This window comes from Fibroporia radiculosa (genome assembly GCF_000313525.1).
Source record: "Fibroporia radiculosa TFFH 294 genomic supercontigs, scaffold1959, whole genome shotgun sequence".
In the NCBI taxonomy this organism is placed as follows: Eukaryota; Fungi; Basidiomycota; class Agaricomycetes; order Polyporales; family Fibroporiaceae; genus Fibroporia; species Fibroporia radiculosa.
The window spans coordinates 37,587-53,860 of record NW_012133324.1 but is presented as its reverse complement, the minus strand read 5'-3'; the positions used below and the strand labels follow the sequence as shown (position 1 = coordinate 53,860).

The 16,274-nt window shown below is 53.4% G+C and overlaps 4 protein-coding genes across 4 annotated transcripts; 1 reads left to right on the top strand and 3 right to left on the bottom strand.

Annotated features, from left to right (window-relative positions):
• Nucleotides 1–12: 12 nt before the first annotated feature.
• FIBRA_03384 (uncharacterized protein) lies at nt 13–3,746 on the bottom strand (the record flags this gene model as incomplete). Its single annotated transcript, XM_012325228.1, has 15 exons — nt 13–360; nt 414–557; nt 1,063–1,151; nt 1,207–1,348; nt 1,405–1,765; nt 1,826–1,992; nt 2,045–2,196; nt 2,260–2,268; nt 2,322–2,393; nt 2,446–2,550; nt 2,600–2,628; nt 2,684–2,992; nt 3,057–3,180; nt 3,232–3,627; nt 3,683–3,746. 15 exons carry the CDS (start codon nt 3,744–3,746, stop codon nt 13–15), a joined length of 2,511 nt encoding a protein of 836 aa, XP_012180618.1.
• A 1,765-nt stretch (nt 3,747–5,511) lies between these two features.
• On the bottom strand, nt 5,512–9,862 carry FIBRA_03383 (uncharacterized protein; the record flags this gene model as incomplete). The annotated part of the gene is made up of 21 exons (XM_012325227.1): nt 5,512–5,617; nt 5,673–5,724; nt 5,773–6,372; nt 6,426–6,629; nt 6,685–6,837; nt 6,891–7,064; nt 7,112–7,287; nt 7,342–7,481; nt 7,551–7,658; nt 7,714–7,753; nt 7,804–7,825; nt 7,876–7,974; nt 8,035–8,135; nt 8,194–8,306; nt 8,358–8,419; nt 8,481–8,524; nt 8,586–8,675; nt 8,727–8,798; nt 8,854–8,984; nt 9,044–9,148; nt 9,197–9,862. 21 exons carry the CDS (start codon nt 9,860–9,862, stop codon nt 5,512–5,514), a joined length of 3,258 nt encoding a protein of 1,085 aa, XP_012180617.1.
• A 1,082-nt stretch (nt 9,863–10,944) lies between these two features.
• FIBRA_03382 (uncharacterized protein) lies at nt 10,945–13,277 on the top strand (the record flags this gene model as incomplete). Its single annotated transcript, XM_012325226.1, has 12 exons — nt 10,945–11,124; nt 11,333–11,559; nt 11,623–11,924; nt 11,986–12,058; nt 12,115–12,204; nt 12,264–12,412; nt 12,500–12,593; nt 12,646–12,728; nt 12,786–12,865; nt 12,920–12,935; nt 13,001–13,179; nt 13,233–13,277. 12 exons carry the CDS (start codon nt 10,945–10,947, stop codon nt 13,275–13,277), a joined length of 1,518 nt encoding a protein of 505 aa, XP_012180616.1.
• Nucleotides 13,278–14,250: 973 nt separating this feature from the next.
• On the bottom strand, nt 14,251–15,105 carry FIBRA_03381 (uncharacterized protein; the record flags this gene model as incomplete). Its single annotated transcript, XM_012325225.1, has 1 exon — nt 14,251–15,105. One exon carries the CDS (start codon nt 15,103–15,105, stop codon nt 14,251–14,253), a length of 855 nt encoding a protein of 284 aa, XP_012180615.1.
• Between the last annotated feature and the right edge of the window lie 1,169 nt (nt 15,106–16,274).

Below are 16,274 nucleotides of genomic sequence, written 5' to 3'. Positions count from 1 at the left end.
TGGATAATCCCTCTATGACAATAGTACATGTAATGGTTTATGTGCGGTTCTAGTAGTGAGGCGGCTCTCGTTGACTTCAGTGTAGCATCTATGGCAGAGCCAAGTCCGCGTTCCGATGTGTGATGAGGAAGATACGCCGTTGGTCTGCGGCGCAGGAGCGGGGTGGAAGAAGGGAGAGAACTCGCTGTGGCATTGGTAACATTGGGGGCCGCTGGAGAACGCAAGATCCTCGTCAGGCGTCGAGATGCTGTCGACGCTGGCGTTGAGGATGTTGTCGAGCCGTCGCGCCTTTCGGAGCAGACCGTGTGTCTGCGCAGTGGCTACCTGCTTGTAATTCCTGCAGTAAACCTGCAGCGCGGTCTGACGCGATCCATGAGGGACAACTCTGACTCTATAGTATCACGACGGCGTACCTCTCCCAACTCATTCGTCTCACAAATATCAAACAGCTCCCGCCGGTGACCGATATGACCTTTGCAGATCACGACCGGAGACATGCATCCCGTGGCATCCAGGAAGTCTATCGCAGTGGTCGTCTCTCGTCTGCTGTGCTTCACCTGCTGATACATCAGGTCACGACATCCCAACCGCGGTCAAGTAGCAGCCTCACCGCCTGAAGCTCGAATCCAAACTTGTGTCCCTGCCTCCACGCACACGAAACGTGGTACTCGGCCGGGCACTCGCTACATCGTATCACGGCTCCACCACTCTCGTTGCAAATTGTACAGCTCTGCGAAACAAACTGAAGCTGAGCTGCAAATCGGAAGAGATCGGTGAAAGCGCACATACATTTGACCATCGATAATGTGGTATCATGCTAATGCCCTCTACCAGCCTAAGCCGCGTTGCATCAGAATAAAATACTTCCGGCATGAATACAGAGCACAGGACATGGACCCATGCTTGACCCTCGGTAGGTTTACAAGCCCGCAAATATGACTCGGGTGATGGGTATATGATCTTTGCATCTCTCTTCACTCGGGGACAGAGCAAACAATCAGGTAGCTGAGCAACAAACGTTACATCATGCATACACGCGTCTCGAACTCGAACATGACGCACCAGGGATGCCTCCAATGTCTTCTCATTCGCACAAAGTTCACAGACCCACGATTCCACCGTCGCAGCATCGACAATGACGCCGCATGAACCTAGCAATCTCAGGTAAATCGTTATAACTATCGGGTTACCATACACCCGACGCACCTGCATGCACGCGAAACTGACATTGTCTGCACTTCAGCACCTTGGCAGGCGGGCCTTGCTTCTGGCAAGCAAGGCAGCGCAACTGGGGCGCGGCGGGTGCCGGCCCGGTAGGTGGTGGCGTCGACTGTACCGAGGACTCTGTCTGCACCGTAGCTCAACCTCGTCGCTCACCCCCACGCAGCACCGATCGAAACTCACCTTGGCACGCTTTATCGACGGGCCATTCAATGGCGTCCCCTCGCGCTTGTCCCCTGGTTTACCGATGACCTTTGTCATCACTTCCTCGCGCATCGGGCGTACGTTCAGATCGCCGTACTTGCGCCAGCTCTGGCCACAGTTGTCACAGAGTACGTTCGTCTGCAGACCCTTTGGTGCCTTCCACCAGACCTCCGACTCGCGTGTGCGGCAGCAGGCGCAGCTGATGTTGGGACGAGACGGGCCGCGCACGATCGAGCCCTCGTCGTCGGGACTCACAGCGCGGGACGCAGACGGTGCAGTGTCGTTCAGGCCGCTGAGACGGGCGGCCTTGATCCTGGCGTTCTCTTCGCCAAGCTTGGAGCTGATAAGAGGATGGCGAGTTATGCATGCTGTCATAGAGAAGGATGTCACCGCAACGCACCTCTTCCAGTGACCATAGAAGCGCACGACTTCTGGCATGGATCTGGTGCCAACCTCTTCTCGGACTGGACGCAGCTCCGCACCATGCGCGGCGATAGCATCTTCGAAAGCGGCTATCTCCCCGTTGGTCCATTCCTTATCGAGATATCGAGTCTCCGATTTCTTCCACTGCCCTCGCGCATTTCAGATAAATGAGGAGCAGGTGAAGGGGCGAACCAACCTTCTCAAGCCGTGTTGGGCTCTTCATGCTGACAGTGGCGAGATCGCGGCCAGCCGCCCAGGCCTCTGAGAAGCGGCGTATGGTCTCTGTGAGCCAGTCCACGCTGCATTTGAGCGCTTCGGTTTTGGTGAGAGTATTCTTGCATGTGTCCACTGTCAATGCCAGTATTTCCGCATCAGTTCGGTCGGCTACAATTCATAAGGCGTGTCACGCACTGAATGTCACTGGGGAAAACAAGCATAAATAGGATGAACAGGAAAGGAAGTCTCCCGCGCACCTTCGGTGGAACTCATTTCTCCGACAAGACCAAACACTTCAACTGTCGAATCTCCGCCTCTTTCCTCCAGATCTTTGAGGACGAGTAATTGAAGTAATTAGGAAGCGACAGTTTGATTTCTTACCTGGATGTACATGTGGGATGTCGAGGCCTGGTGCGAGAGGAACGACTGCCTGGTACTTCGGACCCACGCGGGTCGCAGCGCGTGGGAAGATGAAGTCGTCGGGGTCTACAATCCTAAATGAGCGTGGAGACCTCCCAAAGGGAGCCGCACTCACCGAGCGTGTCTTCGGCGACGGTATATTGTCTGATAAAGTGGTCAACAACACGGCGAGTTTCATTCACACGCCGCCGGAACGCACCCAAAGTATCTGAACGGCCACATTTTGAAATGCTTGATCTCCATATTCTCCTCCTTCTCTGCTTGTAGGCGGTCCTTGCGCGGCCGCCCCCGGCCCCGGGCCGCGGGAGCATTTGTCTTGACCGGCTTCGGCGCTACCACGGGAGTCAGTTGGCGGACGCCCTCGTGGCCATCGACTTCTTCCTCGTGCCTCCGCGAGCACGGTGCGCACGTCCAGCCGTATCCTCTGCTGGGCTTCGCCAGCAGCGGCGGATTGACGCACCCCATGTGGAAGAATTTCTTGCACCGGTCGCACTGCACGGTGTCGAGTCTGCAGGGCGTCAGTCCGTCAGTCAGCACGGACGGAGAGATCCGGGCGGGGCTGTGTGGCTCACGGTGGGCACCACTTTGCGCACGTCTCGCAGTGGCGAAGCATATCAGTGAGGTCGGGCACGACTTCCTTCTCTGCCACGACATATTCGTAGCGCTGGATCAGGATGTCTCTGATGTGAGCAGGCACTGACCCAGGCTGTCAGCGCGCGTACACTACCATACTCGGCGTTGACATACGATTCCGCACAGTCGTCGCCGGGATGACCTCGTATTCCTTACGGATCCACGGGTCGAACAGACGAGTGAAATAAAATCTGTCGGGCCGTTTCTTCCAGCCTGCGAGGTCCGAAATCTTGTCCCGGTGGATGACATAGCATTTTGAGCGGACTTGGCCAATGTCGCATACTTCGGAATATATGGCCGCCAGCAGAAGGCGGCAGTCGGCCGTGGGGCGGTCGCTCACGTCGCCGGGGCGATAATACCAGGCAAGGCGGACGCGGGTCAGCGGCTCGCTGCGATTTCCGTCGTTGTCGAGTGTGGGAACTCCCTGCGCTGGGAGAAATTCCATGATACGGGCCACCGAGTAGGGGGTGCCGTCCCGCACGGCCCAACTGGGGGAGCAGTAGACATGATCTGGGAAAAAATCAGCTTTCTGCCCTCGGAAGTTGATCAGACAGCGGAGATGCACCGTTGACTTTTACTTGCTCGCCATTCTTGAGTGTGATGCAAAAACCGGGGGTGGAGGGCACCATCGCTAGCGCTGGGCAAGAGGGCTGCGGGTCTGGGGAAAACGAAGCAAAAATATAGAGGGGATGTAAATAAAAAGCACAGAACAAGCTGTGCGTGCGAGCCGGGGACAAGGCTCGAAATTGAGGGGATGGCGGCGGGGATGGTGGGGGGACGAGAGGGAGATGGGTACTTGCAGGCCACCAAGAAAGCCGGATCTGTTCAGTGCATCTACGAGATTCAACTCCGACGCTCGTACGCGGAACAACCTAGAACTTAAATAATGCCTCCTCTCTTTCCTCCCTCATCGGCCGCCCTCCTCAACCACCCTCGGCCCTTTCTCTTCTACTCGGCCTCGACTGGATTATCAATCCCAGCATCTCGCACATTTGTCTGAGCTCATCCGGTGTCCCGAGCCTGTGCAGCTAGCGCGGGGGTTGCCACAGCTGTCGCCTACGCCTCCCGCAATTTACTTGCCCTTTTTGTGTACCACGGGCGACTATGTAGTGCCGTCAGTGTTTCCTTGTTCTCTCCCTTTTCACAGCCCACCACATTAATTCGTTTCCCGGCGTCTCAGATGCAGAGCATCGCGCGGATGCGAGCCACATCGAGACATCTTTTGCAACTGCCAACTGCCCTCCATACAAAATGTCAACAGCGGCCGCGGCGAGGGTGGCCACGCCGACAGCTGCAACCATGACAGGATTACGTAAACACAGTCGCCACCCTCGGCATGCCCCGGAGTGGCGCCTTGATCACTCCTGATTGGCTGATTTGCATACATCTCTGCCCCCGGCTCGGCCGGCAGTTGTAGGCTGCAGCCCACCTGCCACCGCTGTTCACGCGCACACAGCACACATGTCGCACCGATTGCCCGTGAACAAAAAGCGGGCTATCTCTTATGAGGACGGGCTCTATTCTCCTTGAGGTTTCATTCACGGAAGATGGTCACATTCAAGCGGAGATTCAATACCGACCTCGAAAGCCTCCCGAATCAGGATCCTTCGACTTCGAACATCTTTGATATGCTTTACGAAATCAGCTTCCATCCTCTCTGGGACACAAGTCGTTTATGAAGTCGGCGAGAGAAGCTATATGTGTCCGGACAGTGAACCTTGATCTCAGACCCTTGTCGACCTTTCTTTGACTGGTGCTCGTCGCAAGAATGAACAGAGCTCATCCCTGAAGTATCTTGAAACTGGCTCACGGTGTGTTGACACACCGGAAAATCTTTTGGAGCTTGAGTGCCTTCTTGGAAGCTGCCTGTCCGGCTGCAAAGTCTAGTCATCCTTGAATTTTACCAGCTTACGGCAGTACTTCGGCCAGTCTGCGAACTGACAAAGGAGCTCGATGTAAGCCTGGATTCACCGACACGCCACAGCTCGCTTTTGAGGCACGTCAAAGTCAAGTTCGATCGCACATAATATACATAGCTCGTGAAGACATGTACCACAAGTCAACTATGATCGGTATCAGGCAAAAGAAATGTGTACGGTAGATGGTGAAAGGTGTAGCTAACGCTATGATGCAGGTGTAAGGATTACTCGTGTATGTTTGTAGAAAGTGGATACAAATGGTCTCAATACATGCTCATTACAGATAGCGCGGCGTACGATGCGAGTGTTCCCCCGAGAGCAAAAAATGGATGCTTGACGTTGCGACAACAAAACCCAAGATAGCAAGAGTCAAAAATATCAAGGCATAACATATGACGATGATCTATGGTCATGATGGTGGTGGTGCAAGCGATGCAGATGATGTGGGTGGTAAGTGCTGGTGCTGGTGCTGGTGCTATGGGGATAGTTGCTCGGTCCCTGGCGGACCCCGTTTTCGACGTTCGTCGGCAATGGCTAGCATGCTTTTCAGGCTTTTCTCCAGAACCGGCTTTGTCAGGACGCTACAACATACGCTAATCAGCATGACAGCAAACAAGAACGCAGACTACCACATACTGATCTGCCCCCGCTTCCAAATACTCCTGCTGGTCCGTGAGGAGCGCGTTCCCTGTACCACGCGTCAGACATATAGCGCCCCCGAGCACCGCACACTTACCAGTCACGCCAACGACGAAATCCCTCCTCCCCATCTCCCTCAATTTCAACACCGCGTCCAGCCCCGACAGCACCGGCATCTGGTTGTCCAAAAATACCACAGCATACCGAGGCTCATCGGGCGCTGGGACAACCTCCATCGACAAGCCTGCGCTGCCCGTGTCCTCCGAAGACGGCGTCGCGCGCTGTCCCGTACCCAATATCATCTCCAGCGCCATTTCTCCGTTCTCCGCCGTGGACACCCTACACCCGATCCGCGTGAGCATGCGAGACATGAGCTTACGCGTTAGCGGGTCGTCGTCTACCACAAGCACGCGCAGAGGTCCCTCCTGTATACATGACGACGACGTGGCTTGTGTCGACGCAGAGCATGCCGAGGGCGACAGCGGGGGATCCAGCGAGAACGTCTGTGGTTTGGGCAGCTGTGACAGCTTCGGTCGCATCATCCCCGTTGGGAATTCCTTCATCGCCGAAGGCGTATCCGGGACCGCTGGCGGCGTGATATCATCCACAATGCCGGTTCCGGTGGACGGATCGCCGATCGTCCGTGTGACGACCAGCTGTTGTTCGCCGCGCTTGGAGGAGATCTCAACCATCCCGCCTGAGTGCGCAGTGTGAAAATCATAAAGACGGCCTGCCAAACGAGCTACTTACCTTGCTCCATGATACTGTGCAACGCCGAGGACGAGTTCGAAGGTCCAAGTGCAGGAGTACGCGCGTTAGGAGAGTCTGGAGCGGAATCAACTTTTTCGCACGCGTATGACTTTGCTGTCTTCGTCATCACTGAGGGTGTCTCACTTTCGTCACAGAAGTTGGGAGTCGTCAATGCAGGAGTCGCTTTCATGCCGATGCCCAGCGCTGTGATCACTGAGGTTCAGCCACGTGAATCAATCCAGGGTCCGGAACAACTTACGCAGTTCCACCCAGAAAGTTGAACCTTGCCTAGCTTTCGACTTGACACCTAGTCGCCCGCCACTGAGTTTGACAATCTGGCGTACCAAAGCGAGACCAAGACCAGTGCCCTTCCCTCCCTGCAGCCGTCCCTGTTCCGTCTGATTGAAGGCGGCTGGCGAAAATTTCTGTTCATATAAACACATGAAGACATAAGACCTTACTCACAGAAGAGCTTGCTCTGCACCATGTCCTGCGGCCGGATTCCATATCCAGTATCAGTCACTTCAATGCGAACCACTATCCACTCGACCGGCGGGGGCTTAGAATGTATTGTGTTATGCTGTGTGAGAAGGGATGTTGACAGCCGATGCGGCAGCAGAGGTGAATGTCCCTCCTTGCCTACAGGACTGATTAGCAGAGATCAACGGGAAAAATGTTTCACACACAATCCCACTGTGTGGGTAATTTGAGCGACACTGATGAGTGCGCCCTTGGATCTGAAGTAAATTCGTCCACAGCTGTAGTTGTACACGTCTCGTCCAGAGAACACGAGTGTTGCGGAAGGACCAGTCGTGTCGAGATGGTGAGCTTGCCGCCCGATGGCGTGAATTTGCAAGCGTTACTGCATTGACGCGCTCAGAATGGACATTATGATCGCAGCGTAATTCGGGCTTACCTTGCCAAATTAGTGATGATTTGGCGCAGACGAGTCTCGTCGCCAACAACAATGCCATCTTCTTCAGGATCCTGAGCGACACGTTTATTGATTGCTCCATGACTTTCCCCCAGTGCCTCGTACAAAGCACGCCTCGCGATCTGGGCAACAATTGGGGTACGATCGTGAGCGTCAATAACACCCAATACCATAGCAGGAAATGTACATACCTCGTCAATGTGAGGATCCAAGTCCGTGACAAATTCAAGACCGCGAGCGTCGGTAGCAAGCTGCAATGGAACGAACATAGACCGCATGACTTGATGGAATGCATATGGCTAGAAGGTTTTATGAATGACGTAAGTGAAGAAGCCTTTGGCCGCACAAACGGACCTTATGGACAGACTCGAAGCGCCCACTGTCCATGCGATTGCTGCTGGAACATCAGACGAAATGAAGAAGGCAGCATGTCAGCAAACTCACAAGTCCAAAACATCATTCAACACTGAATGCTTATTCAGGACACATGTGATTGCATATGAAGATTAAACGTACCTTTTGACATCATGCTCAAACTCCCTTCCAGCGCCTTGAACTCGATCTCCTGAGCCTTCGCAACTGAGCCATACGCCTCCATATTCTGCACTGCAAGCACTGCGAAATGAGATATTAACATCATTAGCGTACAAGATCTCATCTACAAGAATTGCTCACATGCAGTGTTCAGTGGAACTCGGACCTGTGGAAACCAATTATGATAAGGAAACACTCTCACAGGACACCCGATCAATGAAAACTTATCATGAAAAACATATCTATAAGATCGGTAAATGGTCAGACGAGAAGCATGAGCTACAATGACGTAGCACGCACGACGTGAGCCGTCGTTTCGAGTCTGCCGCTTTACGCTCATTGACCTGGGCTTTCTGCGTAGCGCGGAATTGTATCTTGAGCTGATCCCGGAGTGTGTACAACCTTCGCTCAGCCTACACGCGAAATTGGTTTGCAGGTTAGGTAGTGTAGCGGAATCTACTCACGTTTTCACGCATATAGTGTATGTAAAGCAAGAAAACCTGGAAAGATATGAAGTTGGCGAGATCTGTGCGCATACGTCGACCAGAAATGAGTAGAGTACGGATGACAAACAGAATTGATCGTACTTCGAATAAACGAAGGGTGATATGGGAGAATCAAGCCGCAGCTCCTGGGAAGGTGAAAACGGTATTTTGAGCTGCGATGGACTACAAGAAGGGTCGAATGCTTACAGGACAAAGAAGACGATAACAGCGATCATAGCCGGAAAGCGATGCAATTTAAGGCCAAACAAGGCGACAGTTTGCAACGCAGACGTGTAACTGTTGTATACTGATTTCAGTAGACGTGGAAGGGAGGTGATAATCACTCACTAGAAGAGTGTCAGGAAGTCCTTCGTTCCCTTGTTAAGGACTGCAGGCGAGCCGTAATATCCGCAAAAATACCTAAGTGAAGAGCAGAATGATGAATTGTTCGTGCACAGGAGAAAATAAGCCTCACATAAATAGGAGATTGTAGACAGCCCACATCCAGGCCGCAACAACCAACCACAGCTGGTAGAAGAGGGGGCGATCCCTGGGGAAATCATACATCACGAAGAGTAGCACGGGGAACGTGAGAGCTGGCGATACCTGAGCGCATATCAATACACTTTGAGCTCGAAACCGGGGCAGAAGGAGAATCAACATACCCCATAGTAGAATATCTTGTCTGCAATCGTCGGCGGCTTCTGCATGAAGCCAATAGCTAGAGCCCAGTTCGTGATTAAGAAGGCGGATGACCATAGCGCCAGATTCTGAGAGGAATTCAGTATCGGCGCGCATACAGGGAACACCACTTGCACCTTCCGCATGAACCAATTTTCCTTGCAATAGTGCATCTCGGACTTTTCGTCCATAAACCTGTTCACGAAGAACCCGTAAAAAACAGGCCAGACCCGCCATCGAAGACACAGCAGCAGCTGGCACGATGCCCAAAAACCATCTCCATGCAGAGACAAGCTTTCTCGGTCGGTGTTGGTGCCATTGAGATGGTTGCTCGACTTCTCCGGGGTGCCACCATGCTCCGAATGAGTAATTGAGGAGCTCTTGATTTCATCGGACCACTCTCGGTCGACGACGACCTCGTCGACCCCTTCTTCGTCCTCGCTCTGGACAATCTGCCGGGCTATCCCGTTGCTGTAGCTGTCTCCGCTCTCGTCTGGCTCAAGAGCGGAAGATGTTGATGGCGCAGTGCCAGTCCCTATCCTCCGCTTAAACTGTGCCCAATGCACACGGAGACCGGCGTTGACCCGCGCGTTCTTCTTCACTTTCCCCCTTTTTCCATAAGCTGACGCAGGGAGGGGCAAGCTGCTTTGGAGAGTCATAGGACTGACAGGGACGGTCGTCGCTGAGTTGGAGAACTTCTCAGCACTCGCCTCCACCCTTGGGCTGATGGGAGCCAGAGGAAGTTGAATGTCTTCTCTGCTACCGTTGGCGGTGACGAGCGACGTACGGGAGCGATACGGCATGGGGAAGCAGCGAGGTCGCCGGGCGCGACAGTGGTGAAAAACGGCGGCCAGACAGGCTCACAACGCCCGCCGACTTCTATGTACTGGACATGCACACAGGCACAGATGGCCTTTCCCCACAACCGGTAATCCCCTAATTCCCAGCTCTGGACGTATATTTCCGCGCAGTGGCACAAACACGTGTGGCGGTAACCCCGGTTTGGTGACATCTAGGCCATACGAGGCACAACCCGGCTAGGGGTTTTCATGGGTTTCCCTGAGCGCGTTATTTAACTGTCCGCGGCGGTAAATCGAGCGAGCCTTGGTGAACGTGACGTCAGATTTGGCTGGCTATGGAAGTTTATCCGCAAACTCGAACTCCCGTGAGCGAGTCGAGGTCGGTCCCGGCCCTTGCAATCCATCCATTCGATACATGTAATATTCAGCTCAAAGCAGTGCCTCTGAGAATTCGCGCTACAGCGGGCGGAGGACAGTCACTCCGCGGCTTGGCTGCATCATGGCGTGAGTTTCTTGCTTCAAAACTGATTCCCAGGTGTGTCATTCAAGTGTGCCGTTAGGTAACTCTGTGCCATCAAACTTTCAAGACTGCAAAAATTCCATGTCACCGTCCGAGTTGTCCTTGTAACTCAAGTCAAACCCCACCCCGGAATCAAAGCGGTATGATCGTCCGGCAGCACCCCGCGGGGGAGGTGTACGTTCACCGCGCGCGGAGTTGGGCGGAACGATCTGAGGAGATCGGATCCAGACGCGATCCAAATCCTCGGATTGGTCTGGTTCGACTACCGAGCTCGAACTAAACCCCCAGTGTAAGAAACTATGCATCAGCTCCGTGCCAATTCTTATAAACGGTGCCAAGTGTTCACTTTGTGTGAAGTCACTTATTGAACCCATCAGATAGTTGAAACTTGATGTGATATTGTTAGTCAGTGCAACACTTGCTGGATACGTTCCTTTTTTGATATTGGTTTTACCCGCGGTGCGCCGGTCGGGATCCGGATTGATTCAACACGGAGCCTCTCGCGTCGACTGTCCCCCTCCTCTTTCCTCGCAGGTATACCCACTGACAAGCTTCAACATCGGTAATGGACTCCCAGCCTGGATGCTTCTCTGGTCTCTTCTCATTCCGCCGCAAGCGCTCTGAAGCCTTGCTAGAGTCTCGCGGACAGGCTCATGATACTCGTGCGATCGCATTACCTGTCGCCGGGGTGCCAAAAGTTGAACTAGGAATGAGTGCGCAATTTGCAGCGTCTGAGGCAGATCTGGTGAGCATTTGGTTTCACTTATTCGCTTGGATGAGCGCGGGACTTCGCTACGCTGGCTTTGCTACGCTCGCCAAGTTACCCAGAAAAGCGGTGGTAGTGCACAGCTGTCTTGCATATAGAATCTGGACGTAATGTCCCGGTATTCCTTGTCGCCGAACGGCAATCCCATGCCAGCATTGAAACGACACTGACTATCTATGCTCCCCAGCCACCGTACGCTCATTTCTCCAGCACCTGCCTTTACTGTGACCACCGCGCGCACGCACCCTCCAGCACGCACGCGCGCTCTGAGAAGCCTCCCTCTTACAGCAAGGAAGACATCTTCCAGCCCGAGGTCCTCAAGACTATCGAAGACACAGTTGACAAGCTCTCTCCCGAGCTGCGAGAGCTCAGTCTCGATATTCTCCACCACCCCGAGCTTCAATGGGAAGAGAGGTAAGCCTCTGCCCCGTTCGCCTCATCGTACCATACCTGACGCCGCACGTTGCTCTGCGCTAGACGCACACACGACGTCCTCACCGCGTTCATGTCTGCCCACGACTTCAAGGTCACGAAGCATTACGCCGGACTGGAGACTGCCTGGCGTGCCGAGTTTACCCACACGCCTTCGTCCGCTGTGGGCAGCCAGGAGAAGGTACGCGTCATTGGCGTGAATTCTGAGATGGACGCGCTTCCCGGTGTTGGACACGCATGTGGGCACAACCTGATCGCGACAGCCGGTGTGGGCGTCGCGCTCGCAATCAAGACCGCACTGGAGAAGCATGACGTGCCGGGAAAGATCATCCTGCTGGGTACTCCAGGTGAGTCCGTCCGCCCCGATTGGGTGTTTTGTGTGTTTATGGATGGTTTCGGGGCCTATAGCGGAGGAGGGTGGCGGAGGGAAGATCAATCTTTTGGACGCCGGCGCGTACGAGGAAATGGATGCATGCGTCATGTGAGTCTGTGTCGCACATTTGTTCAGAACAAGGTTCTCAGCGTAATACTCTTAAGGTGTCACCCATCCGGTGCGGCTGTAAACACCTCGTCGCTTGGACCGTCGCTTGCTTGTCAGCCACTTGAAGTGGAATTCTTCGGACACGGGTACGTCCTATCCTCAACCTTGACCCCACAAACGCGCTAGCTGACTTCCCAACCATCAGCGCCCATGCGGCTTGGGCGCCTTGGGAGGCGCAAAATGCTCTAGACGCCGCATTTTTGGCTTATTCGAGCGTCTCTGTACTCAGGCAGCAGATTAAGCCGTCCCATCGCGTCCACGGCATTGTCAGCGGAAGGGATTGGGCGCCCAACAGTGAGTTAGATTCCAGATCGCCGATAGCGACTGTCCAACTGCGGAACTGCATTGGGTCCATCTAATTGACCACCTATAATCCAACAGTCATACCAGACTATGCAAAGATGCGCTGGATCGTCCGCGCACCGACTTGGGACGAGCTTGTTGCCCTCCGAGAGCGCGTCAAGGCGTGCTTCGAGTACGTACACCAGGTCTTAACGCTGTCTTCAATCCATTCACTCATTTTCCAGAGCTGCTGCCCACGCAACCGCCTGCAAAGTTACCATCGCTGCAGGACCAGGCTATTACGACCTGAGGCAGAACCAGATACTTGGTCTGTTTGCTCTTTTGCCGCGGATATGATGTCGACTGATGGTCGTCCTGTGAACAGGCGAGCAATTCGCACAAGTTGTTGACCGGTACGGCTTCTCTGCTGAATTTGATGAGGGCATGGCGGCTTCAACCGATTTCGTATGTTTACCTTTTCTGCGATCCAAAAGACTTTTAATCATGATCTCGTGTCAGGGCAACGTCACATACGGTGTGTATTTCTGCTCTGCGTCTTATGGTGGGCGTCATGGCTGACTACCTATTCCTCTATGTTAGCTCTGCCCTCGCTGCACCCAGGGTTCGCGATCCCGACCCCGCCGAACGGTGGAAACCATACCCCGCAGTTCACCGAGGCGGCCGGGACGCCTGAGGCACACACTGCGATGTTGGGCGTGACGAAGGCTCTTGCAGCAACTGGGTTCCGAGTCGTCGCCGATGCGGAGTTCACGATGCAGGTGTGCCGTCTACATGGTCTGAGGTTCGTACTAAGCTAACAGTTGTCGACCAGGTCAAGAAGGCATGGGAGGAGCAGATGAAGGAGAAGCAATTGTAAGATCTGGGGTGTGTAGCGGCGATGTAATCAAACGGTCGCCATAAAATGAGATCAGCTGGGACTAAGATGCGGTTGAGGGTCTTGTCGGACGATCCCTACCCTGGAAATTCTTGCATGTTGGATTGGCATCAAAATGAAGGCAGTAGGGACCAATTCAATGCTCTGCGTTCTGGATTTTGATCGCGGCTTAAGTCTGAACGGATGGACCAAACGTATGGGGGACTGATATATCGGATCGTGTTCATAGAGCCAATTTCAAAATGACCGTAAGATGATAGGCACATTTTCGAACGAACAGATGAGGCGAGTTGGCAACAGATGAGATGACCTGGGATGCTTCGAGATAGTGTCGTCTTGACTACTCAATTCATTATCATAGACACGAGGGTGAACAAAACTCATCCCTGGTATTGCGCGGCTGTAGGAGCTCGGATTCTATAAGCCACATGTGCACTATCAGCATGCCTACTGGAAGTACTGAGCGCTGAGCAAGCATGAAGGTTCGTGCAATATCAGGCGCACGGGTACGGTAATGAAAAACACCAAAGATAATCGACCTTTTCTATTACTACTGCTGGAGGACAGAATCTTCGACACTATACGTCCTGAGTACGACCATGTCTAAATTCAACAATCAAATTGGTCCGATATGTGTATGAACAAACTGAGCAGTGAGGATGCACATACAGAGAAGCCAACCAAAGTTGACAGTCCAACGGAAATTACATCATATGAGTGTCTATCTATGTTGTCTGAATGGTAACCCAACGTGAGCGTGAAAGAAGAATGGGGCCTGTCAAATTGTAGTACATGGAGACCACGAGGTCGGACGTCGACCCTTGCCCTACTACCATGTTGTGCCCACGCTCCAGCTGAACGCTGCATCTGTCGTCGACAAGTCTTGGCCGCGGCTCACTGGAGGAAGACTCGAACATCCCAATCTGCTGAAACTGCATGGCCGACAAGAACTTGTCTATTCTGTCATCTGAAGGTGCGAATCAGGAATATCGAGATGGGATAATGCGGTGGAAGTGCGCTCACAGTCCCATTGGGGAGAGAATATACGAGCTGCCAAGGCAAGTGCAACAGCCATATCGCCCAGTGCGTCTCTGCTCCGCGGAGGCGGTTCGTATACAAGCTGCCGTAGAGATTGGCAAGTCGGAGTGTCGCAAACCCAGCGAAGCAGTGCACTTGTCACTCGCCGGTTACAACCATCGATCTCGAGCTGCCGGAGACGCGGGAGATGGGTATGCAAGATGGGAGTTTTCCGACGCGACCAAGTTGTGCCTCGTGAAATCTTGAGGTGGGACAACTGGGGGAGCACATAGACGAGCCGCTGGAACTGGCGGAAGTTGACAAACCGGCAGTTGTCCAACGTGAGTGATGTAAGTGAAGTAAGCTGCGACAAGGAGCTCCAGAATGGGTGGCCGGGAGGCACGACCCCTTCTCGCCATCGTATGCCATCAATTGACAAGCTCTCCAACATCATAGAGCTTGTAGTCCGCAAGAAGATCGAAGGCACCGTATGGACAAATGGTCGGCTGTCCGGTGCGTGATCTTCAACAATAGACAGTTCGCGTGGTGACTGGTCTTCAGGGATGCACGCCTCACGGAAGCGATGCATGAGCATCAACGCCTCCGAGTGTTTAGTCAGGCGAATGTTGCGAAGTAAGTTGTACCGACTTCTGGGGAACCACGCGCGACAGACCAATGCACAATTGTAGAGTGATTGCCAGTCACCGTTGAGCAAATCGATGGTCAAGTCAGTTATCTCGGGAGGGAAGTTTTTCATGAACAACGTGAAAATACGTCTAAGGGTAAAGCGCATGTCATTTAGTCCCCTGGCGCAAATTTGATATAGTTGGACCTACTATGAAGTTTTATCGGCGCGTAGGGCCTGTAAGCATGTGCGACACTTGAAGTTTGAGGCGTGAGTCAGATGAAGACAAGACGTTGAGACGGGCCTTTACATGATTCTACGCGCTTGAGCCAACCACATATTGAATATCCTACATCGACATCGCGCTGCATTATGCGGTTTCGACGATGCCAATGAAGAGTAGCCATTGGGTCAAGACTGATTCGGACCGTGTTGTGTCGTACCTACGTGGCGATGTTGTACCACTCGGTAGAAGATGAGTGACCGTCTAGTGGATGTACAGGATATCACTGTTCCCGATGAGCAATGCAGGGACAAATCTGTGGATGCGTCCGGGGATATCCCTGGTCTAGGGTTGCCGCTGGTTGGCACACGCAGGTTGGCGTTCGCCGTCATTATAAGAGATAGCCCGAGTCGAGAATAAGTTCGAGTGACCGTATAGCAACACAAAGACCCATGGAGTCTACAGTGTCAAGGAGATTGAAGTAAAAACACAAAGGACTGGTGGAGGAGCGCGGTTACGGTCACGCGCCAAGTCCTGGATATTGTGTCGGACGTTTCGTGCTGAAGCTTTCGAAGCAACTTGAACTTAAGCTGGAGTCTCATATTGGTTCCCAGTCTGCTTACTGCAAAACATTTGAAGTGAGCCACCATACCTCAAAATCAGAGTACTGTTCTGGATGTTTGCTATCCTTTGCTTGCAACAGCGAAAAACAAAGGGTGCCGAGAGCACGCGTGGGGTGAGCCAACCACCCGGTGTTGCAGAGAGGAAAATGCTGCCGGCACAACCAGGGCCCGACAGTGAAATATCTTTTAGCCTGCACGGCCCCGCCGCGACAGCGGTGTTGGACACGAAACCTAAACCATCATCTGTTGACCCGATTATGACGGTGAGTCCACAGTGCACGATAGAGAGACAAGTCGGCTCCGCTAACCAGTGAGCCCCCAAATATGTCGAGCATCGTCATCATAATTCGTCGTTTTATATGTGCATCTATCACGCTTGCTTCGAAGGTCTTGCCATGTTCTGATTCTCTATTGGTCCAAGTGGCCGTCATTGTTTCATTTTCTGACGGAGGTGTCTAGTCCCGAACCTGGATTGACGTTGAGGATATTTT